This window comes from Cricetulus griseus, chromosome 3 (genome assembly GCF_003668045.3).
Source record: "Cricetulus griseus strain 17A/GY chromosome 3, alternate assembly CriGri-PICRH-1.0, whole genome shotgun sequence".
Lineage (NCBI taxonomy): Eukaryota > Metazoa > Chordata > Mammalia > Rodentia > Cricetidae > Cricetulus > Cricetulus griseus.
This window is the reverse complement of record NC_048596.1, coordinates 246225776-246253160: the sequence shown is the minus strand read 5'-3', so window position 1 is coordinate 246253160 and position 27385 is coordinate 246225776. Positions and strand designations below refer to the sequence as shown.

The 27385-nt window shown below is 43.8% G+C and overlaps 1 protein-coding gene across 7 annotated transcripts in view; it reads right to left on the bottom strand.

Annotated features, from left to right (window-relative positions):
- Window positions 1-27385, bottom strand: part of Gpld1 (glycosylphosphatidylinositol specific phospholipase D1) — a 58538-nt gene that overhangs the window by 3500 nt on the left and 27653 nt on the right. For all 7 annotated transcript variants that reach the window (XM_027409320.2, XM_027409324.2, XM_027409327.2 and 4 more), the window contains 14 exons: window positions 25932-25997; window positions 24113-24233; window positions 20897-21036; window positions 17246-17432; window positions 13861-13971; window positions 13282-13356; window positions 13042-13198; window positions 10351-10492; window positions 9960-10065; window positions 9792-9885; window positions 3072-3251; window positions 2400-2560; window positions 536-562; window positions 385-435 (listed from right to left, as the gene is read on the bottom strand). In XM_027409320.2, the coding sequence (XP_027265121.1) occupies window positions 385-435; window positions 536-562; window positions 2400-2560; window positions 3072-3251; window positions 9792-9885; window positions 9960-10065; window positions 10351-10492; window positions 13042-13198; window positions 13282-13356; window positions 13861-13971; window positions 17246-17432; window positions 20897-21036; window positions 24113-24233; window positions 25932-25997 (1618 nt within the window). The remainder of the gene's footprint in view (window positions 1-384; window positions 436-535; window positions 563-2399; window positions 2561-3071; window positions 3252-9791; window positions 9886-9959; window positions 10066-10350; window positions 10493-13041; window positions 13199-13281; window positions 13357-13860; window positions 13972-17245; window positions 17433-20896; window positions 21037-24112; window positions 24234-25931; window positions 25998-27385) is intronic.

Genomic DNA, 27385 nt, shown 5'->3' with positions numbered 1-27385 from the left:
TTTTTTAAAAAAAGTCAAATATAGTTGGCTCGAAGGCTATACTCCGCTAATGCCTGCTGTAGAGTAGGAGTCAGGGAGCATTTTAAAAGTGGGGTAAGGGCTGGAGAGATGGCTCAGAGGTTAAGAGCACTGACTGCTCTTCCAGAGGTCCTGAGTTCAATTCCCAGCAACCACATGGTGGCTTACAACCATCGTTATGAGATCTGGTGCCCTCTTCTGGTGTGCAGATACACATGGAAGCAGAATGTTGTATACAAAATAAATAAAATCTTAAAAAAAAAAAAAACAAGTGGGGTAAGCTCATGTGTTACCTTTTTTTTTTTTTCTAAAATTTAAGACGTGAGATTACCAGATCTAGTGTCAAAGCACAGGTCCTGTACTTACCCTTTCCTTAGACCTCACAGAGACCAGCGAGCTCCCAAACCTTGAACTTGCCTGTAAAACACACACCACGGTTGTTCAGCAGTTGCCTTAAGTACAAGGAGCTGGGGGGTTGGGGTGGTCAGACCTTGGCAGGGGATGGGGAGGTACTTACCTCAGGAGAAATTAGTACATACTGTGCCTGGGAGAAAAAAAGAGCAGGGAGAAGACTATTAGTGTAATTACGTGATTACTGTTCATAAAGAGCTTTGAACCGGCATGTCTGCTTCATGTTCACAAGTGTTTCCAGACTCTCCTTACAAATATGCATGCTCCTTATCTATAGGAGCTTAGATCCTAACACATAATCCGTTGTATGAAATCATTTACTTGGGAATGTTTGCCCTGTGGATTAGGATCAAGTCAGCCCAAGTGACTAATGATGACCACTTCAGGAAGGTCAGTTAAGTGGGTTTATTCCAAGATAAAACAGTTGGCAGATATTTACACCCATATTCTGACGGTTCTATACAGTATACTGATGACTTTATTCGTGAGACTAGCTTCCTACTGTAGAATTTCCACTTGCGATGTGTCAGCTCTCAGGAAGTCTAAGTTTTTGCAGCATCTCAGACTTCAGACAGCATGCTCAACACCCATACTGTTTGATTAAAATTCAGCACTTAGGAGGAGGTAAGGGTAGGGAAATCGGGAGTTTGAGAAACAGGTCTTAGCTCGGGTCCCAGGCTGCCATTTGCAGTGTGACTTGAACAGAAAGAAGCCCTCTGTCCTTTGGTCTCTTTGTCATTAGCATCCAAGTAGCTTTATAGCTTTGAGGTGGATTCAGCTATACGGACTGCTTGTTGTGTGCACACAGTGAGACACAGTACTGCTAGCCTATAATCCCTGCACTAGTGAAGCAAAGGCAGGGGACTACCACAAGTTCCAGGCCAAATAGGTCTACATAGCAAGACCCTGCTATTTAGGTTCACCTCCGACCTCCACAACAGTAGCATTTCAAAGTGTAGAAAATACTAGAAGAATATATACTCCCACTAATGGGAAAGCTGTAGAGTAGAAGTCTTAAGTGGGTTAATTTTAATGCTCTTCTTTGCATTTTTGTATTTTCTACATTTTTCACACTAAACTTTCATTTTGCAATTTAAGAAATATTTTTTTGCCCTGAGGCTTTACTTCTTTTTTTCTTCCATTCATTTATTTAGTTCATAAATAAAGTCTTGCACAATTATGATACAGAATACAGTATGTTCACAATGGCATGGCTAAATTAAACCAATTAACATGTTACATCACACATATTCATCATTTTTGTTTTGAGAACACTTAAAGTATACTATCTTTTAAAATATAGCATATTATCAACCATATTTATCATGCTCTCAGTAGACCTCAAGACTTCACAGTCCATGCCTCTTGTCCAACTGCAGTTTTATATCCTTAAACCAATCATTTCCCCATTGTTAAAAGACCCACATTGAAGCCTAATAGCCACAATTCTGCTCTCTGTTCCCATAAGTTCATCATTTCTAAGAAATATTTTTTTGTTTATTTTTGAGACAGGGTCTCACTTTGTATCCCTGATAGGGAACTCACTATGTAAACTAGGCTGGCCTCAACTGCCTTTACCTCCTGAGTGCTGGGATCAAAGGCATGTGCCACCACACCTTAATTTTCAAATTTAAGAAAAATAAAATAACCAAGCTAAATGCTTGGAAAGATAAGGAAAGCCATCAGAGAAAGGAGTAACACAAGCAATAAACGAGAAACAAAAGGTTGCAGGTTTTAGTGTTAATTTCATTGACCAGAATCTGCTTTTAGTCCTGTGCCCTGGGCACCTACTCAGGCCATGACCAGCTGTGAACAAGGACCAAGTCCGACTAGACTCCAGCTCCAAAGGCAACCAGCCACGCTGTAAGCACATGGGCAGCTAGGTAGCACACGCCTGGCAGATGACAAAGCACGGGACCTCCAGCCATTTCTGAGCTCCCTCATCATGGAAATCCATAGACCACCTTTACCTTCTCCTCTGGACATGGAGTCATCCAGGATTTGCATTTGCCTGTCATGTCCCCAAGGGTGGTATGCTTGCCATTATAAATGTAAACTCGTCCATCTTCTCCCCCTAGAAGTCCAGAAGTAACGTCTGTTATCCTCAGTGGGGCAGCCATGATGATTTCATCTGTTAACCAGAAGTGGACAGAGGCATTAGACTGTTATTAGTCTTCTTCCCTCTCTCTGGATCCCGAGCCTACCTCCCACAAGTAATCAGCATGGCCTTCCATCTGTCATGGCTTTGTCCAGGTCAGTTAAAGGCCTTTGCTTTCCCTTTGCCTTCCACCACAATGGGCCTAGTGACTTTCCCGCTAAGTCTTTAGGAAGTGCAGATTGTTGTTTGTGCATCTAGGTTCAGATCTATCAGAAGCCCTTGAACCCAGGTATGGCACACACATGTCATGCCAGCACTTGGGGGATGAAGGTAGGAGGATCAGTCATCGAAGAAAAGCCTTGACTACATGAGGAGTTGGAAGCAAACCTGGACTATGTGAGACTTTGTATTTAAAAAACAAAAACCATGCCCCTTGGGCCAGTGAACTATCAGAGGGCCAAATCTTGGCTGTCTAACTGGACACAGACAGGTCCACTGGGTATAAATGGAGTGACTTTAGCTAAAGTCACTATTCCCACCTTACCTAAGCCATCATCATCCAGGTCAGTCAGGTGTAGAATGCTACCAAATCTAGAAAAGCGCCTGTCTCCGCTGAAGGTGCTGAGCAAAGCAGGCTGTGTCTTCTCCAGGGCTAGTTCATACATTCGAGTAGCTCCACCCTGGTGCAGGTTCATGGTTAGGAATGCCATTTTAGACACGACATCTGAAATAAGCCACAGGGTCTCCTAGTGTCATAAGAGTGATGATAGGATCCCACCAGTATTCTATTTGCCCCCTCAGGCAGGTGCACTTTGAGTGGAGACCCAGAACGGTGCATGGTTCCTGGGGTGGTTAACTCCAGCAGGTTGGAAGACATGACTAGCAATGCATGGGCACTGAGGTGCATGCAGGCAGCTCAGTGACCCCATCACACAGCACCTGTGATCCACCCACCCCTCAAGTACATTCTTCTCCACCAGACTATCTTGCCATCTTTTCCTACCTTCCTTTTCTCCCCCTCCTTTGAGACAGGCCAGCCTCAAATTCAATATCTAGCTGAGGAAGACCTTGACCTTGACCTCCTGATCATCCTGCCCCTCCCGAGTTCTGGGATTATAGATGTGCATCATATATAATGATATTTTTTTGCTTACTATTGTATTTCTTAGAGCAATTTACCACAGAAGTCTGGGAACTTTTAACTATAACTATCCAATAGAGTCATAAGAAAAGTAAAACAAAGGGCAGGAAAGATGGCTCAGCTGTTAAGAGCACTGGCTGCTCTTCCACAGGACATGGATTCAATTCCCAGCACCCACATGGCAGCTCATAACTGTAATTCCAGTTCCGGGGGATCTGACACCTTCACACCAATGCACATAAAATGAAGTTAAATAAATCATTTTTTAAAAAAGGAAAGAAAATAAAATAAGGTATGTGTACCTGAAGAGTTTGGAAATGGCTTCTTAGAAAAAGGACAGAGAGGCCCCTTTACAGTGCTCTCTGCAGCTTGTTCTCACATTGTCCTGTCCCCAACCATACTGCCAAGCCTTTGCCAAATACACTCTTACTATAATTTAGAAATGATTGTCCAGCACTTTGCAGGGAAGGTCTCAGGAAAGAATGGTTCCTCTCATCTGGGGATCTCCCTGAGGTGCCCATCACATCAGAAAAGTAGCCCATAGTTTTCCCAGCTCTGGTTTCTATGCCTAAGGCTCAGCCCCTCCTCCAGAATAGTGTCAAAGCTCCAGAATAGTGTCAAAGCAACACCAGACTGTTTGCCTCAGAGGATAGTGGCAGGTGCAAATGAGAAAATGTAATATATGTAAGAATAAACATATTTTTGAAGAATATTTGACAAAGAGCATGGTCATGAAAAGATATAGATGTATTTTTAAATTAAGAATGAAAATTATGTAAGGAAGCTGCTGGTGGATCTTCTATCCTATCCCTTAGTCCCCATAATTTCAAGTGGCCATTATTAAAGAACTTGGTTACCCTAGAACTAAAAATAAAGGAATAAAAATAATTTTAAAATTTTAAATAAAAGTTAAGCTTTTTAAATACTTACTCTGTATGTGTGTCTCATGTGCATAGGTGAGTGCCCACAGGAGCCAGAAGGTGGCAGATGTGAGTCACATGGGATGGGTGCTGGGAACCAGAAGAGCACCCAGCACTCTTAACCACTGAGTCATCTGTCTACCTCATGAGTTTTGTGTGTATTTGTTGAGGCAGGATACTCTCAAACTCACTATGTAGCAGAGGCTTGCCTTGAACTCCTGACCTCCAACCTCTTATTTGGCCTGCAGGAATGGGAACCAGCAGAGTCAATTCCAACTTTTTTGGTGAGCCTGGTCTAAATGGTGTCTCAATAACAAAAACAGAAACAAAACAGAAAAACTCTTCTCTAGGTCTGGGGTCAGTAGTGTGGTAGCTTTAGACACACTTTCATACATCATTTTCTTTCTTTCTTTTTTTTTTTTTTTTTTTTTTTTTTTTTTTTTTTTTTTTTTTTTTTTTTTTTTTTGTTTTTGGAGACAGGGTTTCTCTGTGTAGCTTTGGAGCCTATCCTGGCACTCACTCTGGAGACCAGGCTGGCCTCGAACTCACAGAGATCCGCCTGCCTCTGCCTCCCGAGTGCTGGGATTAAAGGCGTTTGCCACCAACGCCCGGCTCATACATCATTTTCAACAACTTTTGAAATAAATACTATAACTATTTTACAGGTGATGATAAGAAGTTCAGAAAGGCTAAATAACTCACCAAAGGTACACAACTTGCTACTCGTGATTTTTTAAAAAGAATTATTTAAGTCCACTTGTGCCTGGCAAGTTCCCTTGACTTTCTGCTAAGGCAATATGGTCAAAGAGCCTTATAGCATGTTGTTGTGGTATATTTGATCACACTATGACACCCCAAGACTGTTTTCATAAAGTTAACCTTGAGTCATGGGGCGGAGCCACTGACTAGTTGACAAGATTTAGTTATTGAGAATACAGAGGAGCCCAAATATGGATAGAGTGTCACCGGAAGGAGTAGAGAGAGACTTGGAGATTCAAAGGCTTTTGTCCTTCCCTTTTGGTATGGGAAGTGTGGAGAGGTCAGCTGGTCACTCCTCTACCACATCTTTGATCTAACAAGTTTTCACCCCAATATCTGACTTCCGAGTCTTTATTGGTAAATTAGATTAAACAAGATTAACTAGATTAAAAAAAAAATCCAAAAAAAAAAAGACAAAAACCACTCCGGGTGTTGGTGGAGCACGCCTTTAATAACAGCACTCAGGAGTCAGAGGCAGGCTGATCGCTGTGAGTTCAGGGCCAGCCTGGTCTCCAGAGAGAGTGCCAAGATAGGCACCAAAGCTACACAGAGAAACCCTGTCTCGGAAAAAAAAAAAAAAAAAAAAAAAAAAAAAAAAAAAAAACCAAAAAATTCCAAAATGACTTATAAAACTAACAAATGCCTTTCATTTGACTAGGTATGAAAAAATAATATTTTTATTATTAAAAGATAACACTTTTTTGTCAGGACCCATGAAAAAGAGTTCATTCCATCTTACTACAAGTTCAGAGAGCTCAAATCTGTCTTACTGTCTATAAAACATTAGCTTAGCAGGCTATATGATGTTCACACCTTGGTGGTGAATGTCTCTTATCTAAGTAACAATAGGTTTGGGCCCAGGTGGGTTTACTCTCCACCCTGCAGGCTGAATGTGTGGCTACAAAATACCTGGAGGATTTAGGAAGTAAGTCTCTTTGCCCCTTATGCAAGATAATAGAAGTCTTCTGCCTTTTGTCCTCACTGTTGGTTGAATACATAAGATAGTGTATGAATAAACTGGGGCACATTCAGTATGGAATGAATCTGCCCTCCCAACAGCTATCCTGTGTCTCTGTTCTTAACCCCCTTTTGCTAGCCTTTCCCTCATCCACACACCCCCACTCAGGTATGAACCTGGCACTGCTCAGCTGGCTCCGATTGCAGCCCCACAAACAGTCCCTGACACTTTTTCTGTTGCCAAAAATATTTTTTTAATTTCCTTTTTCTTTCTTTTTTTGAGGGGAGATTTTCAAGACAGGGTTTCTCTGTGGCTTTGGAGGCTATCCTGGAACCAGCTCTTGTAGACCAGGCTGGTCTCAAACTCACAGAGATCGGCCTGCCTCTGCATCCCGAGTGCTGGGATTAATTTCTTTATTCTTATTTTACATGCATTGGTGTTTTGCCTGTATGTGTGTTTATGCGAGGATGTCAGATCTTGAAGTTACAGACAGTTGTGAGCTGCCATGTGTGTGGAAAAAGCAGTCAGTGCTCTTAACCGCTAAGCCAATTTTGTCTTAACAAAGAACCTGTCAAAAAAGGAACTCCCTAAGTTAGGGTTGGGGCAGGGTTTTGGTTTTGTCTTCCAGGAGAATAAATGCATCTGACTAAGGAATCTAAAAACTGCTGGACAAATGGGATATCTGAAGAAGAAGGATGAATTATCAAGAGAAAACATCCCAAGAAAGGGAGTAAATTGGCGTAATGGTATTACACACCTACAACACGGTAGAATTTCATAAATATTCCCAAATGCTTGTTTCTGCTGTTATCTACAGACATATAAGGCAAATGGTCTTTTTGTAGTCCCAATTCAATTTTTTTAAAAAAAATTATTATTTTGTTGTTGTTATTTTTCGAGATAGGGTTTCTCTGTATTACTTTGGAAGTTGTCCTGGAACTCACTCTGTAGACCAGGCTGGCCTCTAACTCACAGAGATCTGCCTGTCCCTGCCTCCCAAGTGCTGGGATTAAAGCAATGAGCCACCAATACCTGGTTTTCACTTAAAAATTAAAGCTGGTTTTGGAGTTGGAGCACGACTCTCCTTCTCTAAACATAAGCATTCTTGTTAAAGGAAAACCCAAAATATCTGTCTCATGTCAGAAGAGCCACGTGGTATGCGACAGAATAAAACAAAAACTATGGGACTATTCTATTGCTATTAATCTCATCATCCTTTGATTTCCACTTGATTCTTTAAAACCCTTCTTAGGGTATTAAATATTATCTCAAAATTTATAAGATTATTGCATATATTTAAGCTTTCTGTGGTGACACTAATGATCCTACAGAGTATTAACTAATTCTAGAAATAAGCTTTATCTCTTTTCCTTTACATGATTTAGGGCTTGAGTCCTAAGCAGGTAAATAGAAACTAAGTACCCCGGATATATTTAACAGGTGATGATCCTTTAACTGTTCAGAGATCTGCGGCATATTACATTTAAAATATTTTAAGTTTTCTGCATTGAGATCATTCCAGGCAATGACCTTTGGGGTCTCCAAGATGACAAATCCACCTGCAATGTGGTAATGCCACTAAGCTGACAAACACAACCCAAAGATCAACTTCAGACTATAAACTCCTCAGGACAATTTCAAAGCAGTTAGCTAAAATGGTCCAGCATCTCAGACTCCTCCAGCCAGGACTTCAGATAAGCCCTGCACTTTCCCATCACACAGACACTGAACAACAAATGATACAGCTGACTCTCCCAGGACTTGACCATTATCTCAATTTTATCAGGATTCCCTAAAGATGCTGTTGCCCCCAGATATAGAAAGTAATTTTAAGAACACAATGCCCATACACCCAAAAGGTCATGTGGGTGGTTTTTGATTGTTCAGTGGAATATGGATGTACATCATTATTTAGGAGGATTAGTTGTGAGTTGTTTTTGGTCATGGTCAGGGAGAAAACTAAGAAATGGAGGTTAGATTCAGGGATCTCTTTCTGAAAAGAAAAAAGGGGGTATAGGAATGATAGGATAAAAGGGTAGATTATTAAATCTACTTTTAAACTAAAAAGCAACTACTAGTCTCAAATATTTTACACTGGTATAAACTTTTGTATATTGATATAAATTTAAGGTTATTTTTGTTGTAACATACTGTATATATGTTCCTAATCTTGAATTTACCAGCTCATTTAAAAATGTAAAGTTCTAGTCCTTGAAAGCTATTATTACAAACTATTTGGGATAATTAAGAAATTCAGGTTAGTTGTTATCCATCTACAATAATCAAACTTGTGGTAATGTTAGGAATGTTTTCAAGATCAAACAGCTATGCATTTTAGATAGATAGGTGGTCTTCAAACACTTCAGAGGCCTACAGAATATGGCATTTAAGATGTTTTAACAACGTAAGGCTTTTCAGGACAGTGAGACACATCTCCTGTCAACACCATTCTACTTGAGAGAAGATGATGAGCATCGAAGAACCTCCATTTGGAGTTTGCTTTTATTGTGTCAAAGTAAGCCACTGGGCAAGAAACTGCCCCTGCCTCTACTGCTGGCAAGGACACAAGAGAAGGCAACTGCTGAACTTTGCCAAATTCTGCTTCCCAGAAAAGTCTTTCAGATATTCTCGGCCTGTTGGCCGAAGATGGATGCCCCAATGTTGCAGAGGAACCTTGAGTGATTGTCCAGGAAGCCAGTGACCTCTGTAATTTTTATAGTTTTTAGACGTTGTTTTTTTTTTTTTCTGTTCTTCCTGTATACTCAGGTAATATTTTATCCTTCTCAGGTCTCTAATAGAGATTGAAGACTAGATAGTTATACCATTTTCTTTGTTGCTAAATTCAGAAAAGAAACTTACAAAAGAGATATAAAGCTTATAAGGTTAAGAACATAAAAGTTTAAGCTATTTATCTAAGAAGACAGTTTAAGGCCTAAAAGAATATTTTAGGCTGGTAATACAAGTTACAGAAAGTGGTTTAGGTATAAAATTTTAGATTCATCAAGATAGGATAGATAATAAAGTATTTTCTCTGCCAAATACAAATGGACTGGACAATGTAATTCTTACCTGATAATTGTTCTTATTGTATATAGTTTTACTGTATTAGAGTTAAAGCCTTTCCTTTTTATTAAGACAAAAGGAATAAGTATTGTGGGATATTTGATTGCATTATGACACCCCAAGACTGTTTTCATAAAGATAACCTTGAGTCAGGGGGCGGAGCCATTGACTAGTTCACAAGAATTAGAGAGAAGAGGAGGCCCAGGATATGGATAGAGAGGTACAGGAAGGAGTAAGGAGGGACTTGGAGATTCTCAGGCTATTGTCCTTCCCTTTTAGTCTAGGAAGAGTGGAGGGGAGGTCAGTTGGTTGCTTCTCCACCACATCTTTGTTCTATCAGGTTTTCGTCCCAGTATCTGACTTCCGAGTCTTTATTGGTAATAGAACAACTACATTAAAAAAAACAGCATGTGGGTAACCTACCATGAGTAGGGGCTCCAAGCAATAGCACTTGTGTTAGGGTCCCATTCAGCCTCACATGGCCACTTGACAGGGAGGTACCCAGCTTTCCCATTGTCTGCAAGGAATAATTGATCATTACTGATCAGCCAAGCTAGCTGCAGCACGACTTTCAGAAGGAGGCTGTGGTACCTTATCTCCTGAAATAGTAATTTCGCTCTGGCGGTTTGGAGGAAAGTAGCCATACACCCTTCCCAGGCTGTTTTTCTCATGGTTCCTATGGCTTGAGCGTGCCAACCTGGAGAAAACACAATGGTTAGTGGCAGGTGCAGGATGCAGAGTCCTGGGGATTAAGGTCCAGGGACAAAGCTGAGCCTCACCCCATCATGCATCCTCTGGGCTCTGTCCTGTGATCCTGGACCACAGACACTGGCACCTATGCAGTTAATCTCACCAACATGGAGGCTCCCAGGTCTCACATCCAACCTCTACCTCCCCACTACAGCAAAAGCAGGGATGCCCACAATAGCTGGCACCTGCCCCTATGTACATTGTTTCCCCAGATGCCAATGCCAAGACTGACCTGCTGACATTCTTCCAGGTGGGGCTCCCAACCAGCAGCAGGGTTCTGTTTGTCACTGTGACCCCATGAAGGGAGTAGCCAAACCAAGAGAAGTCCTCTTCACCGCTCACCTTCCAGTCAGCTTCCTCCACAGTCAGTATTTCTAAAGAAAAAACCCATCTCCATCAACCAACCAACTAATCACCAATCAGTGACACCCAGTCCCAATAAACGAACATGAAAGAAACAAAGTAAGGTGTGGTATGGGCATGGTGATTACATATATTATCTTAGAATTTGGGATGTGGAGGCAGAAGGACCAAGGGTTCAAGGTCATCCTTGGCTCTCTGTACTTTGAGACTAGGTGGGTGGCATGAGACCCTGCCTTAAAACAAAACAAAACCCCTACATGACTAAATGAATGGTACCCACTCCCTTTGTGAGGGAGGACCTGGAACTGAAAGGAAGCATCCTGTTTATGAACATATGAGAACTAGGTCCCTTCTGAGATTTTACCAGAACCCCTTTGTCATATATGGATCCCAGGACCCCAACATCAGAAGTAGATGTCACTCTTCAGACAAGAAGTATGTTTGTGGAGCTCATTTCCAACGGGTAAAGATACTATTTAGAAAAGCATTTCTCTCCCGGCGTTGGTGGCGCACACTTTTAATCCCAGCACTCAGGAGGCAGAGGCAGGCGGATCTCTGTGAGTTGAAGGGCAGCCTGGCCTCCAGAGCGAGTGCCAGGATAGGCTCCAAAGCTACACAGAGAAACCCTGTCTCAAAAAACAAAACAAAAAAAAAAAAAAAAAAAGAAGGAAGGAAGGAAGGAAGGAAGGAAGGAAGGAAGGAAGGAAGGAAGGAAGGAAGGAAGGAAGGAAGGGAAAGAAAGAAAGAAAGAAAGAAAGAAAGAAAGAAAGAAAGAAAGAAAGAAAGAAAGAAAGAAAGAAAAGCATTTCTCAGGGTAGTTGGAATGGCTGGGATAACTTTGGCCTCAGCCTTCATAGAATTTCTATTTCACACTTTGAAGCTGTGAGAATAACCTCTTCCACCAGGGCCATACTGCTCTGGGTGGCCTATGCTGCCACCCTGGGCCATGGTGTCAATTGGACACAAACTGTGGTCAAGGGCCATGTCTGGGTCTGTGGCCCTACTGCAGCTGGGGTCTGTATTGATGTCCATGGCTCCTGTTATCATCAACAGGAATCCTGTGAATACCCAGGGTTGAGGCTGCCGCCTGAGGCCATGTTGGTGTCTGAGGGTCATGCTGCAGCTGGGGCCATACAGATCTGAGTGTCCTTCACTGCCACACAGGGCTATGGTGATATCTGGGCCCAAGTTTCAGTCAAGGATCACAGATCCAGATGGGGTCTGCATTGATGTCTGTGGCCTGTGTTACCACCAAACACTGTAAGGATGGCCGAGGTCAGGGCCACCACACTTAGAGATGTCCTCACCCCTCACCACAGGCCTGGGAGAGCTGGCCCTAATGATATAGGCATATTAGAGCTGGCTGCACCCCTTGCCTGAGGGGGCCCGTCCCAGTGGCCAGGACTGACCAAATCAGCTATCACCCTGACCCACAGACTTTGAGTTGACATACTCCAACATCTACCGCATCTATGACGGGAAGGAGTACGTAAGGGGAATGGGGAACCATGGCCACAAGATCTCCATGACGCAGAGCAACAGCAGGATATCAGAGGAGTCTCGGTGAGGGTCCAGCATTGATGGTTTACTGGAAGCCGGAGGCCTTGAATCAGACCAACAACACATTACACAATGAACATTTGCAAGTAAAGCTGAGTGGACCAAAGGGTATACTCAACACACTGCAGCTCCCAATGACACTAAGATGAATGAAGAGGTGTTGGAGAGGAAGGAAAGATGAGGAATAAAGTGGGTGTTTTGTTTGTTTGCTTCCTTGCTTTATTTTATTTTTAATTAATTAAAATTTTTTTCTCTCGGGGGTGGGGGAAATGCCATGGGGGTGAGGGGCAGATATGGACAGACTGGGAAATGAGCAGGATTGGAGTACATGATGTGAAATTCTCAAAGAATCAATTAAAAATTTTGTTTAAAAAAGGATAACCTGCTGGGTGGTGGGTGGATCACTGCGAGTTGAAGGCCAGCCTGGTCTACAGAGTGAGTTCCAGGAAGGACAGCCTCCAAAGCAAAACAGAGAAACCCAGTCTAAAACCTTTCCCCTCAAAAAAAAAGCCTCTTGTGATTTTTTTTTTTTTTTTTTTTTTTTTTTTTTTTGGTTTTTAGAGACAGGGTTTCTCTGTCTAGCTTTGGAGGAGCCTTTGTGATTTTTATATACTCAGTGAGCAATGTTTTTTAAACATTTATGGTGTGTGTGTGTTTGTGTGTGTGTGTGTGTGTGTTTGAGTACACACATGCCATGACATGCATGTGGAAGTCAAAGAGCAACTTTTTGGGAGTTAGTTCTCTCCCTCTACGATATGGGTTCTGGAGATCAAGCTCAGGCTGTCAGGCTTAGCAGCAAGCCCCTTACCCACTGAGCCATCTCACCTGCCCTCATTGGCGACTCTCTCCCCATCTGTTGCTAGTCCCTGTCAGCAAGAGATCCTGTCTCTTAGCACGTGACATAACACATTCAGGAAAAAAACAACACAGGTCCATATGCAAGAGATATCATGCAGCCATAGTCGAGCTGGAATCCCTGTCCCTCCCCACCAGTTTCTACCTTTGTCACTCTGTCTGGGACGTGAATAAAAGGCAGCAACAATCCCTCTCTGCTTCCCTCCACCAGGTGCAAAAGGTGAACCCATCACCAGGTCAGGCTGGCCATCTCCATCCATATCTGCTGACAGGAGGGTCCAGCCCAGGTTACAGTAGGTGTCCTTAGAAGGGAAAAAGGAATCCATCAGCCCCAGAGGCCACGGGCAGCAGCTCAGTGAGTCCCTGACACAAGGCGGAGACGTACCTTGCAGGAGATGGTGATGTTGGGGGAAGGAGACAGCGTCCCTTGCTGGGACCCATAGTAGACATACACTGAACCCTAGACAAGCACAAATGACAACAAACCATATGCTTTCATGGTGTTAAGAACCCCGAACCCTAAACCACAGCAAAACAGAGAGGATTCACTGTCCCCAGAAACTCAGTCTGGACATGGGAGTGTATCATTGTTGTTTGTTTAACACAAGGTTTTGCTGTGTATTTATCCCGTACTGGCCTGGAACTCACTGTGCAGGCCAGGCTGGCCTTGAACTCAAGGCCATCCTCCTGCTTCAGCCTCCTGTCAGAGATAACAGCCATTCATCACCATGCTTAGCTATGTTTCTTTTAAACCTTCACTTCCATGAGACTTAAGAGAGCCTCGAAGGAAGAGGGGGGCATTTTATCCCTGCCTCCCAGTCTGTAGTCACTGCTGTGTGTGGCCAAGGACCCGACCAGCTCTTCTCCAGAACACACTCCCTCTCAGTTCCCATCTCCTCCCTGAAAGGGACTCTGCTCCCTGGCCCTGTCCTCTTCCCCACCTCTGCCTCCTTCCCAGACTTACATTGTAGGTGAGCTGTCCTGAGCCCACGGAGGGGGCACCCACAGCCAAGTCCGGCAGCCCATCCTTGTTGAAGTCCACCACGGCCAGAGCTGAGCCAAAGCGACCTGAAGGCTGAGGAAACACAAATCAGTTCTCTGGGCTAAGCATGGCCTCCAGATTCCCAGTGTAGAGAGCCTGGGCCCCAACCTATTGCCTGCAGGCTGAGGCCCAAAACCTCACTGCTTGGTAGTACATTTGGGACACATCTGGGTAGCTCTGCCTTAGGAGATGTTGGGCAAGTCTGTCTGTCTGGAGGAGAAGCTGAAGTACAAGAAAACAGACAGTCCTGAGGAACTCTAGATCTGTAGACATGGTCTTGTGTGTGCACTTCAACCCACACTACAGTATCCTCTGTGTGTGTGTGTACATGTGTGTGTGAATGTGTGTGTGCATGTGTGTGTGTATGTGTGTTTGTGCATGTGCTTGTGTTGGTGCATGTGTATGTATTTGTGTGTGTGTGTGTGTGTGTGTGTGTGCTTGTGTATTTGTGCATATGTGCATATGTGTTTGTGTGTTTGTGCATATGCGTGCACGTGTGTGTGTGTGTGTGTGTGTGTGTGTGTGTGTGTGTGTGTGTGGTGCTCGGTGTTGAACTGAATGTCTCACACATGATAGGAAAATACCATTGAACTATATCCCCAGACTTTTTGGTTTTTTTTTTCCATTTTGAGATAGGGTCTCACTAAATTGCCCAAGCTGTCCTTGAACTCATTTAGTAACTTAGCCAGGCCTTGAACTTGTGACCCTTCCTTCTGTCTCAACCTCCTGAGTAGCTAGGCTGGGAGGCCTACACCACCAAGTCTAGCTGAAAGTTTCAGTAACAGCTACAAAGTAACAGCAAGTGACTTCTGTCCAACACTCTTGATGTAAGGGCAGAGTCACACTGCTTGGCATGGTAGCTGCCAGCCTAAGATGGCTATATATTTCAATTTCAAGTAATTAATACAATACCAGTCTCCCTACGGAAGGCCTCACCCTCCCTGGGGAGCAGAAAGAGTATGGGATAGGTAGGGTGTTAGTTGGGGGGGGGGGCAGGGGAGGAGGAGAGGAGAGGGAACTGGGATTGACATGTAAAATAATATTTCTAATTCAAATAAAAAATAAACAAAACCAGTCTCTCAGCTGTAATGGTCCCATTTCACACACACAAACGCCCATTTTTGACGGTTCTTACACTGTAGAGCATAGCTGTGGGATCTCCCCACCATGGCAGAAAATTCCAGCAAGCTTTACATGGATCAAGTTCAGGGCTGTTGTTACAAACCTCACATCCCTTTCATAAGATGAAAAATTGTTCTATTCCAACATAATTTGTTCCCAACATAGATGTTTCTCTATGGATACTTTTCCTGCTCCTATCTAAAATCAGCCTAAACCTAACTCATCAGCTGCTTCTGTATGCCTTCCGCAGCTTACACCACAGTGGATTATCTGGTGATGGTGATTTGCCACATCACATATGGCCCAGTGCCCCATATATTATCCAATGACTATGCCTATGGTGTGTGCAATGGTATCTGTGGCATCTGGCCTTTTGAAATGATACAGGAACATGACAAAGGACAGGGGACTACTCCAGGACTAGATGCATGCTAGGGTTGGGTGGGGACCAGTGATGAGCTGAGCCTTGCCCTCTGCAGATGAGCTGTGTCATCTTCAGCAGCTGTGCTGTTAATCTCTGTTAAGATCCCGCCACTCTTCACAGCAAAGCACAGAGTAGATTTGAAACAGCAACCCTAATACTCTCTGGGAGCCAAGGACAAAGGGAGGCTCATGATGACACAGGGCTGGGCACAGGCTTCCAAAGTCCATGCCTTCTTCTGATCATCTTCCAAACTGCCAAAGGTCACAGGGGAGAAGGGCATTGTGGAGCCACCACCTCCCATCCCATGTGGACCTAGAGAATGTGTCATGCAGGAAGCCACTGCCCAGAATTTTGGACTTTACCCACCAGTCTAATAGCAGTGACTGTGCAGTAGTAAAAGAGACAGGGATGGCTTGATTTATTTTGGAAATACTTCATGGGATGTCAGAGGGCTCCAGAAAATGGAATAGCCTTTACAGTGTGACCTCATACACCGGGTAGGCAACTGACTTCTATATGGCATGGTCACAACTGCTTTCATCAGAGCATAAACTAGATCACAAGCCCCTGGTGCTTTTGATTTTCTTGTCTTTACAGACAGGCATGATGACATCTTTTCCCCCACAGCATTAATATCTAGCAATGGAGAAGTGACTTGCCCAATCAGACAGCCACCACTGACCCCCCCCCCCCAAATCTAGATTCCTAATCCTAGGCACTTGACACTCAGATTCACGGTCAGTCCAATGCCACCAAAGCCTCTTCTGTGACCAGCAGACAGACTCTGGAGTTCTTCCTTGCTACTAAAATGGTTAATGCCTTCTGTGTCTGCAAAGCCCTCCAAGACCCAAGAGGAATGAACACTCCGATTCAGTGATAAACACATACAGTGACTGAGAGTTTCCCCTACGGATGAAAAACTGCTCAAAGTAAAGCAATGACATCTAAGCAAAGCCTGGAGTTCAAAGATGGGCCGATGGCAGGTTTTTACTGTGATAAACACCCTGTAATTATAGAAGACGGTGGAAATGATGAAAAGCATATGGGAATTCTGTCCTCAACCACTGCACTGCAAATCACCAAGAAACTGCAGCCTTCATGCTACCAACCTCAGTACTTGGAAGAATAGGCACTGAGGAGTCCAAGGCCTGCCTGGGCTACATGGTGAATTCCAGGGAAGCCTGGGCTACAGTGTGAGACCCCATCTCTTAGAAAAGAAATCAAATTCCACATGTCCACCTGAAGCTGGTGTGAACAGCATGTGTATTTGGGGAAGGCATTGTATTTCCTACTCGAAGCTAGCAACAGATTGAGATCAATGAAGTGAAGGTAACTGTTCACTATAATCATTCCCCTTACTAGTGACTCATCTGGAGAAGGCGTCTCAAAATGTGCTGTGTTAAGACTGGAGGCAGTGGCTCAGCAGTAGGGTGCTACCTAGAACCCCTCCAATGAGGGACTGGGGGCATGGCTTAGTGGGTAGAATGCTGACCCAGAATCCTCCAGCTCAGGGGATATGGCTCAGCAGTAGAGTGTTTGTTTAGTACTCTCTGTGAGAAGCTAGAAAGAGGGCTCAGCCAGAGTGCTTGCCTAGTAGCCTGAGTGAGGCGCTGGAGTGGGGTTCAGTGATAGAGCAATTCCCTGACATGTGTGAAGTCCTGGATTTAACCCCCAGTACCAGAAAGACAATGAAAACATACCAAAATGTTAGTAATGCCTTACTCACCCCTAAGAGAGGAAAGACATGACAGGAGGTCTCACCTGGAAGCCCTGCAGGATCCCGTGGGCCTCCTTGTCTAGGTCTAGGTTGATGGGGGGCAGGCCCAGATCGTTGCTGTAGATGATATACACCCGTCCAATCTGGAAGAGGCCAGGGTGGCTGTAGCCTGGTGCACCCACCACGAGGTCACTGTGCCCATCCTGGTTGAGGTCAGCTGAAGCCATGACCCTTAGAGAAGAAGAGAACTGAGGGCTAGGGTAACTGCCTGCTCTCCTCTCCAGAACCCAGCAATTCAGATTTCCCAGCTGACTCTGAGTTCTGAGTGACTGCTGGGAACATTCATTTGGGGGCTGTATCATTTGTGGAATTCAAAGTCACTCTCTATAGGGGGAAACAAAACCAAAACGGACAGCTAGAGGTATCTGGGCCTTCCTGGACCACAGAACCAGAGTAGGGGAAGAACAGCCTCATAAAGGTGTGTGTACTCCAAGCAGCCACTGGGATCCTGGGTTGGCCTATTTGGTCCACTGTTACTTAATCAAATACTGTTTATTTCCACCCTACCAACACAGCCCAACTTTTATGGCATTAAATCGGGTAGCCAACATATGTCATGTATGAAATGATTTCCTTAAAGGGGAAAAGGCCACACTTGTGTTAAATATTCTGCAAGGTTTATTGGAAGTCCCCGATTGTGGAGAGCTGGGATGTTGCAAATTCAGAGCCAGATTATCTTGGATTGTCTTTGGCATCTCAGTGGCCATTAATTGTCCACCTGTATCTGACCTCACACCCTTGAGATGATTGGAGAAATCCTTCAGGGATATATTAACAGACACCTAGCTTCAACCAACCCCAAGGCTAAGAATGTTATGGATAGCATCTGAGACCTGTAGCAACCATTTTACTCTATCCAACCTGCTTGATGTTCCCACCAATATAGTTTGTTGTTGGTTTGTAGCCTCAGCTGACCTGGAACTCACTATGTAGACAAGGCTGGCCCCAAACTCAGAGATCCTCCTGCCTCTGCCTCCAAAGTGCTGGGATTAAAGGAGTATGCCATCACCTACCAATATATATTTTTTAAAATGTCTTGATTTAGGACTTTTTCTTTTATGTCTCTATAAAAACTCCATGAAACTGTTACCACACCAGAATCTGTGTTCTTAGACCATGGTCACTCATAACTGGCTCTAGAATATACTCTATCTTTGTGATGAGAACTGCATTTCTGTATCAAGTAAATACTTCTAAGTGGGATTTGTGACTGACTGGTTACAGAGATCACAGTTAATGTTTCACTTGTCACCCTGTGGCTGAAAAGAATAAGAGTTATGCTAATTCTAGCTCATATAGCCATGGAAAGAACAAGTAACATGACATAGTTTCTAAGATGCATGGTAGACGGGCAAAGGCCAGAACAGAGCCCCTGAGGCTAAGACCAGGTCCTGCTTCTTGTGGCTGCCAGCCCAGCAGCACCCACCTTTGGCTCTTTGAGGAAAGTGTCTAAGAAGAGCCTTTGCTCACACATGAATGACAGCAGAGAGGCAGAATTCACCTCCCAGTTCCCTGTGTTTGCTGCATGTATCACTGTCCCCTAAATAAAGGGCCACCAGAAACCACACTGAGAAGACAGCAGTGTTGCCCAATCATCCAGAAGTCACTTTCATGCCCATGGCTAGATTCAAAGTCAAATGAAAACCCAGATCTCTCAATAAACTGATCAGTGGGTACCAGACTTTCACCAGAAGAAGCAACCGTATTCAAATCATCATCATAGCTCTCTGCCTGCATTCTTGGAATATCATTACACTACGGGGGGCGGGGGTAAGGGGAAGCTCATGATAATAAATCCCCAAGAACACTGGGGTGGGGTCTTGATGATACTCTACAAAAACACTTCATTGTTGTAATTACTTAGCAAAACGAAAGGTCCTGGTGCTTAAATATATTTGACCAACTATAAAGAGCTATTGGAACTTATATAGTTTAGACATTAGATTAGTGCTTTTTTGATGATTAATTAATTAGGAAATGGGTTTCTGCATTGTTTGTTTGAGGTTGATTTTTTTTCATTTGTTTGTTTTGAGATAGGGTTTCTCCATGTAGCTCTGGATGTCCTGGAACTCACTATGTAGACCAGGTTGGCCTCAAACTCAGAGATGCATCTGCTTCTGCCTTTCTGAGTGCCTGGATTAAAAGGGGAAAATGGCTTCTAGTGTAACCAGGGTCCTCTGCTGGAGCCCTGCAAAACACTAAGCTTCTATCTTTGGCTATCCAGCTCACCCCTTTTCACTTATAGTAACAGTGTATCCAACAGGCCTTCAAGAAATGAGTCTGGCTTCCAAAGACATGACACAAAAGGCTTCTAACTCTATACCTGTGTGAAGAATGGGACTCGGGAAAAAGAACTCTGCTGGCCTGGGAATGAGTCAGGGACCTTACACTTCACTGCAACAAACAAATAATTCTTTTCTCTTTCAAAACTGGAGGTGTTTATGAACCCATTTTCTGGAACTGGAGAGATGGCTCAATGGTTAAGAGTACTGCACCAGGCACCCACTTGGTGGCTCATAACCATCTGTGACTGTAGTTCCAGGGAATACGATGACTTTTTCTGACCTTCAGGGGCAGCAAGCACATACATGGTGCATATAACATACATTTAGGCAAAACACTCAAATATATAAAACATTTTAAATCTTAAACACAGAATTTAAAGCCCCTGTGCTGCTTAATTTCTTTTGTGAAGTTGACATCTGGAAAGAGGGAGCTTCAATTGAGAAAATGCTTCCATCAGATTGACCTACAGACAAGTCTATGAGGCATTTTCTTGATTAATGATGGATGTGGGAGGGTCCAGACTACTTTGGGCAAGGCCACCCCTCGACAGGTGGTGCCAGGTTGTATAGAAAGCAGGCTGAGCACCAAAAAAAAAGAAAAAGAAAGAAAAGAAAAGAAAAACAAAACAGGCATTGTTGGAGCATGCCTTTCTTTAATCCCAGCACTCAGGAGGCAAAGGCAGGTGGATCTCTGTGAGTTCGAGGCCAGCCTGGTCTCCAGAGCGAGTGCCAGGACAGCTACACAGAGTGCCAGTGCCAAAGCTACACAGAGAAACCCTGTCTCGAAAAACCAAAAAAAAAAAAAAAAAAAAAAAAAAAAAAAAAAAAAAAAATACCAGTAAGTAGCTCCAGGTCCCTGCCCAGTTTGAGTCCTTGCCTTGATTTCCCTGATGACAGACTGTGATTTGGACATGTAAGCCAGGCAAACCCTTTCCTCCCCAGGTTGCTTTTGGCCATGGTGTTTTATCACAGCAGTAGAAAGCAAGCTAAGACAGACATTTCTCTCACTCTGGACTTGCACAATAACTCTCTAAAGAAATGGAGCAACTTAGGGCCCAGATCTACTTTCCTCAGGAGAGGAGTGGGGAGCTTGTCTTAGAGTTATATTGACTCATGTTTGTCCCCAACCTTCTGTAATTGTGAGATGGTCACAACTCAGCAGGGAGAAATTAGACTTCTTTCTGTCCCCAGTTCACTCAAATTTTAAATGAATCCATTTTTCTGTTTCCTAATTTCTTCTAAAATATAGGGAAAGTAAGGTTTCCCTAGCTAACACAAATGATGCCACCCCAAAGCTGATGAAGGACTGGATGGAATACAACAACCCCCATCTACTGAATTCATCCTTACCAGCCAAGCCTGGCATAGGGGACAGACAGGAAGTAGGAGGCAGAGGGGCTGGAGACATGCTTTAGAGGAGTCTGTGAGCTGCCAGAAAACATCATCCTCAGGTTCCTCTCCAAATTCTGGTACATAAAGGTTACAGATTCCTGAAACAAAAGGTTATTTTAAATGTGTAAAGACACATGGCATCGTCAACAGGAGCCGTGGGAGTCTGGCAAATAAAATGAGTTCTAACAAGGGCTGACAAATAAAACATCCATTCATTTCAGTGTGCTAGCTTAGGCCAGGCAATAGAGGCAGCAGAGTCCCACGGAGATGGCAGAGTATTGCCTGAGATGATGAGCTACTGGGGAAGAGTCAGCTAGGATTTTCTCAAAGCCAGCAGGCTGCATTGATTTGAAGATTCAAACCACCAAAGTTTTTTTTTTTTTTTTTTTTGTCTTCTCGTTTGTTTGTGTGTGTGTGTGTGTGTGTGTGTGTGTGTGTGTGTTGGTTTTTTTGTTTTGTTTTGTTTTTGACGTGATCTTACTATAAGGTTTTGCTGGCCTAGGACTCAGACCATGCTGGCCTTGAACTCATGGAGAGCTGCCTGGCTCAGCTTCCAAAGTATTTGGACTCAAGGAGTGACTGGGAAAAAAAAAAAAAAAAAAAAAAAAAAGAATTTTTGCAGACCAAATTTTAGGAAAGGCAAGCCTGGTCACTATAAAGCCAGGATTATGTTTGTAAATAGATGGTTCATCTTTCTCAAACAAATGAACTGGAACAACACCAGGATTCTAAAAATTGCTATCCTCTAAGCCAGAGGTTCTCAACCTGTGGGTTGAGACCCCATTTTCAAACCTCTATTTCTAAAAATTTGTATTAAGATCCATAATAGTAGTAAAATTACAGCTATGAATTAGCAACCAAAAGTGGTTGGGGGGCAGGTCACCACACATAAGGAACTGTATTAAAGGGTTTCGGCATTAGGAAGGTTGAGAACCAATGCTCTGACTGAGATACTGACTATCTGTTTTGACTCTCAAGCTGCCTAGGAAACAGGAGAGGTCTTTCACAGAGCTTGAAGTCTGTGCCAGGGAACCTGGGGACAACTGGCCACCAAGCTTGGAATTCTAAATTGTCCTTTTTTTCATTTATTTAGTTTTGCGCTTTTGTCTGGGGACAGCATCACATTCTATAGCCTAGGCTGGCTTCAGCTCACAACAATCCACCTGCCTCAGTATCCTATGTAGTGGGATTACCAGTGTGGGGATCACCAATATAATCACCATGTAGTGCTACCCAATTGTCTTAAAGTTATGACTGCAAAGCCATAGAACAAACTGGGGCAGTCCTTAGCAAGCCGATAAACACATGATCCATCCAGGTTAAGGCAACACAATTCTAAATTTGCCAAAGGGTGACATAAGACCAAAGAAGACGTCCTAGGCACCAGCAGAGGACAGCAAAGCAGACCCAGATGAGAACATGGAAACAGGCCAGCCAGCCCAGGCTCAGGAGAAACATTGATGTAAGGTCCTGCAGGTAAGCAACATGTCTTCCGTCTTCCCTGATACCATCCTGCCAGGCTGTACACAAACTGATGCCCAGCTCTGGCTTGCACAGTCATGCAAAACAAAACAAAACAAAACAAAACAATACATCATCTATTGGAAGGTATCAAATCTCAGGACAGACACTGGGAATAAATACCAAGTCTCTGAGATGTTCATCTTCATTGCTTTAGAAGCACCCAAGAGATATACCTTTGAGTGTGTTGGTGAGGGCATTTCCAGGGAGGATTAGCTGGGGAGGGAAGACCTACTCTGAATGTGGGCAGCACTGTCCTGTCCAATGAGGACCCAGACTAAATAAAAAGGAGGAAGTGAACTGAGTGCCGTCAGCCCTGCCCTCTACTTTCCTCTCAGACTGTGAAGATGTGAGCAAGCAGCCTCACACTTCCACTGCCTTCGCCACGGGCTACCATGATTTCTCACTATGATGGACCTCTTAAACAGTGAATCAAAGCAAACCTTTCTTTCCTCGAGCTGCTTTTTTCAGGTATTTACCCCAGCAACAAGAAAGATAACAAGTGCAGCCCCCTCCCCATTAGACATTTTCCTCCTGAGGAGAAAAATCCAAGAACATCTATGTAAAAATATCTGCACTTTGGACTTCCGCAAAAATGTCCAGGCTCAGAACCAATTACAGAACTTGTGGAGTCCAGTGCAAAATCAACACACAGAGACTTTTGCTCACCAACTAGTAAGAGTTTTAAAGTCATGACAGCATAGTAGGAGACTATGGGCTCTTTCCCATGTGACTGTGCAGGGTGACCTCCAGGAAGCTGGCCTTGCCACAGCCCTTGCCCCGCTCATGGTGTGTGACATTCACTTGCTGCCTAAACCCTTCTGGTCTTGAGAACAATCACAACCCAGCAACTACTTATTTCCAAGTCTTGCAGTCGTCGCATCTCTAGGTCCTGGGTTCCAAGCAAATAAAAGTACTTGACTCTCCAAACATCCTGAATCGGGAATGCATTCTTTCGCTGGTGAGTGCTATTCACTGTTAAAATTTCCCTCAGGGCCACCCCTTCCTGTTGCCTTTCCCCAATGGTTTCTGGGGTTAAAATGACCTCTTTGCTGTCCTCTCCACCAACACACCACAGCTTTCATCACGTTCTACTCACTTAACAGCTGCTGTTACTTCTGCTGCTCCTATTAGGCCAAATTTCCCCAAAGACAGAGTCAGGATCTTCCCCTTTCACTTTCATCCCCATAGTAATGTGACTTTAAAGATTACCCCATTGGATGGGGACATGGTGGCACATGCTTGTAATATTAGTACTCCGAAGTCTGAGACAGGAGGATCATTATTGCCAAGAGTTGAGGCCAGCCTTAACTATGACGTAAGAGTTTTGTCTGGAGGGAAAAATGACCCTATGGATATATTTCACATGCAGTGGTGTCTGTCAGCATAGGGCTGTGTAGGTGGCCTTCAACGTAGCAAGCACACTTGCCTAGAGTCAAAGCAGGACTGGTCTAGATGCCTAAAGCCCCTTCGACTGGCCCACAATTATGCCTTAGGGCATCTCTGGAATATATCACATTTAGAGACCAAGGACATTCGCCAGACTGGCACAAACCCAGATTAACTGTATGAACAGCAACACACAGAGACACTACAAGCAACCTGTCCCCAGAAGTTTTCCAACCTCCTTCATTGGTAACAGGAAGTTCTTACGGGGGCCCAGGAGCCTGTGCTGTAGAACACGCCTCTTTCTGTGTAGTTCAGGTTTTTCCTGATATCTTTCCTGATGAACATGGTCAGATTGCCGTGAAAATCATTTTTCTGCACTTTTGAGCTGTTGAAAAGAGAGAAGAAAAAGATGATCAAACCCAAGAAGACTACAAGCCCCTCAACTTACTGAAACTGAAGGTACACACGTTATACTGCCTGATGAAGATTCATACACATTAACACTGCCTGAGATATTGGGATTTTAACATCTAGAAGTTGAAGAGATAGCAAACATAGCTTTAGAAAAACCCTTGCTCCATGAAATCTTTTGTTGAGTATATTTCTAAGGCTTAGAAGTCAGCCCCTTACAAAGCTTGATGTTGCTGAGGCTATGGGTATAGCAGAATGTGTGCTTGCCACTGCACAGATGGGCCCTGGGTTCAAACCCCAGCACCAGAAAGAAAAAAAAGGAAATGTACTATTTGCTGTGGTCTCAGGGCTCACAGTAGGAGTAAAAGTACTTCTGGAATACCAAACTATAAATGTATTGCAATATTTCACCAAAGAAATATATATTGAGTATGGCAGCATGCAGGCAGACTGACTCATCTGGAAAGACATGCTAGAATCAGTTATCTAATTAAAATACATTTTCTAGTTCAGAGATCTCAAACTGGATACAGTGTCACATACCTGTAACCCTAGTACTTGGGGGCCAGGAGTTCAAGGTCAGCCTGAGCTACACAGTGAGCTAAAGGGCAGCCTGAACTATAAGAGACGCTGTCTTTAAAAAAAAAAAAAAAATCACATATCTTAGCCAGCCAAGCCACACATGCTTAGAAGAACCACCCAGGCTTCAGAATGCTTAAGAATAAGGGAACAATAGGCCTCGGGGAAGACACAGACAGCATGCTTAATCTAAAGATGCTCATAAAAAAAAAAAAAGCATCAACCAGACTTACTTGCTTTAAAAGAAGGAAATAACAAAGGCAACAAAGGCTGGGTGGAACCCTTCCTTCATCTTTTAATTCTCTCGATGCATTAAAATCCCCTTAGGATCTCTCACGGTAAAGTGCCCACTTTAGTATCTAGAATATTTAAGGTTTTGCTCTTAAATACCTCATTGGTTCTTCAAGGGAACTCTGCTGGGCCCTGGTTGGGCCACCATCCTACATTCCCAGAGCAGCCAGCCCTTCCCTCTCTAAGGCTCAGCGATAATATTTACAATGGCATGTTCAGTAACCAGTCGGCTGCCAAGCCACATGCTCTGAGTTCCTGGTGCAATGACTATCTCCAAGTACTTTTATTATTTATGTTATTGTTTTATTTTATTCATAATGGATGGTATTCCTTCCTGTTGATGACATCATGAATTGGAGGCTGGCTCCTGGCTCCAGCAGGAGACACTAGCTCTAACAGTACCAACCAGGACTTCTAGCTTATTCCTCAGAAACTTCCCCCTTGTGAATGAAATGCTTTTTCAGATGGAGTCTGGGGAAGGTCCGTGAGTCACAATAATGGTCACAATCAATAAGAATAGCAATGACCATTTAGTGAACAGCATGCATGCCTACGCCTTATGCCCTCTATCATCTGTATCCAGGGCCACTATTCTAAGACCCTAGATGTGTCTTTTCATTTCAGAAGGAAGAGCTGTAGCTCAAAAACATTTACCAGTGTGTTAAAAGTCACCCAGTTGTAAATGGCTCAGCTAGAACAGGAACCTTGTCTGTCTGTCTGAAGACCCCTTGCTCCACTCTCTCCCAGGGCAGCCCCTCTTGGGGAGGCATTCTTCAATACAAATGATTCTGGACCCACTTACCCGAGGATGTGGTTCCTCCGGCCGTCGCATGTGATGAACAGAGGGTTCTCAGGCAGGTGGCAGTCACTGGGAAACAGTGGAAGGAGTTAATTTTGACAGGGAATCAGTGATGTACTTTCAACCACTCTTGTCTCTAGAAGTCCAATGCACTATCCACTATCCACAGAGACACCTTTAAACCCCTCTCAAAGGCTCAAAGAGTTCACTGTCTGGCCATTCGGACAGACAGCCAAAGTCTTTCTGAGCAAGCCTTCCTCTGCCCTCCTGGCTCCTCTGCCATGCTTACATACAAGCATGAAATGCCCAGAGTCTGAGAACATGATACAAACTGGGTCCCAACCATAGCACCTCTGGCCAGTTATGCCAATTACACCAAATAGATCTACAGCATTCAGTTTCATTCCCTTACAAAACTCTACAGATTCAGCAACTAAACAGGAGAGCAAGTTTCTCTTTTACAAGTGAGACAACGTTGGAAAATGCAAGGGATGACCTCATTCAATGAGAAACTTTATAGGAGTAGGTGTGGACGTTATGGGAGGAACAGGCCTTTGAAGGGATTTATAGAGGCCACTGGGGGGTGGGGGGACTGGGAGAAGCACGAAAGCTTTACAGCAAGGGAAAACCAGGTGCTGGACAGGGAACTGGGGAAATGGTGCAAGGACGAGCTGAGAGCAATCTTTCCCCACCGCCTGGTCAGAGTCCCTCTTAGGCCACAGCGTTATCCATTCTGCCAACTGAGCTACATCCCAGCCCCCTTCCTTTTTGGAGGATTTCATTGTATGAAGTGACTGGTTTCATAATGATACTTTAACTCAAATATATCGTGTACTGAGACCATAATCAGCATCCCGTTTCTCTTTCTCCCACCTCCCTTCTCCCCGTCACAAACTCTGCTTTTCCTCCTAATAGTTTATGGTGTGTATGTTACCTCAGGGAGAGAAAACTTCATATTTTGAGTCTGGCTTATTTTGGTTAACATGATGATCTTCAGCTTCATTTCCCTACAGATGATGCAATTGCGTTCTTCCTGCTGAGTAAAACTCACTGCATGTGCACACTCACTTTCTCTATCCAACTCTGCACTGAGGAAAGGGCTTTCTCTTTGAATCCTGCTGGGAGTCAGAAGGCAAACTGGAAAGGCCAGCACTAAACTCACAGCACATTTCTGAGGTGGACAGAGGTCTGGCTGGGGCATAAGTACCATTTCACTGTTTCTTCAGGAAGTCTACTATGGTTTCAAATAAAATGGGTGTACTTTAAAAGGTAAGAACTCTCTCTCTCTCTCTCTCTCTCTCTGGTGTGTGTGTGTCTATGTGCAATCACTTTGGGAAGTTTGGTGTGTTGGTAATTTAGAATAGAGATACAAACCGTGCTCCTCTGTTGTTTCTTCCTACCTCTCTCCTTAGCTATGTACAGCTAGTCCAAAATCACCCAGAAATGAGCTTGAGGAT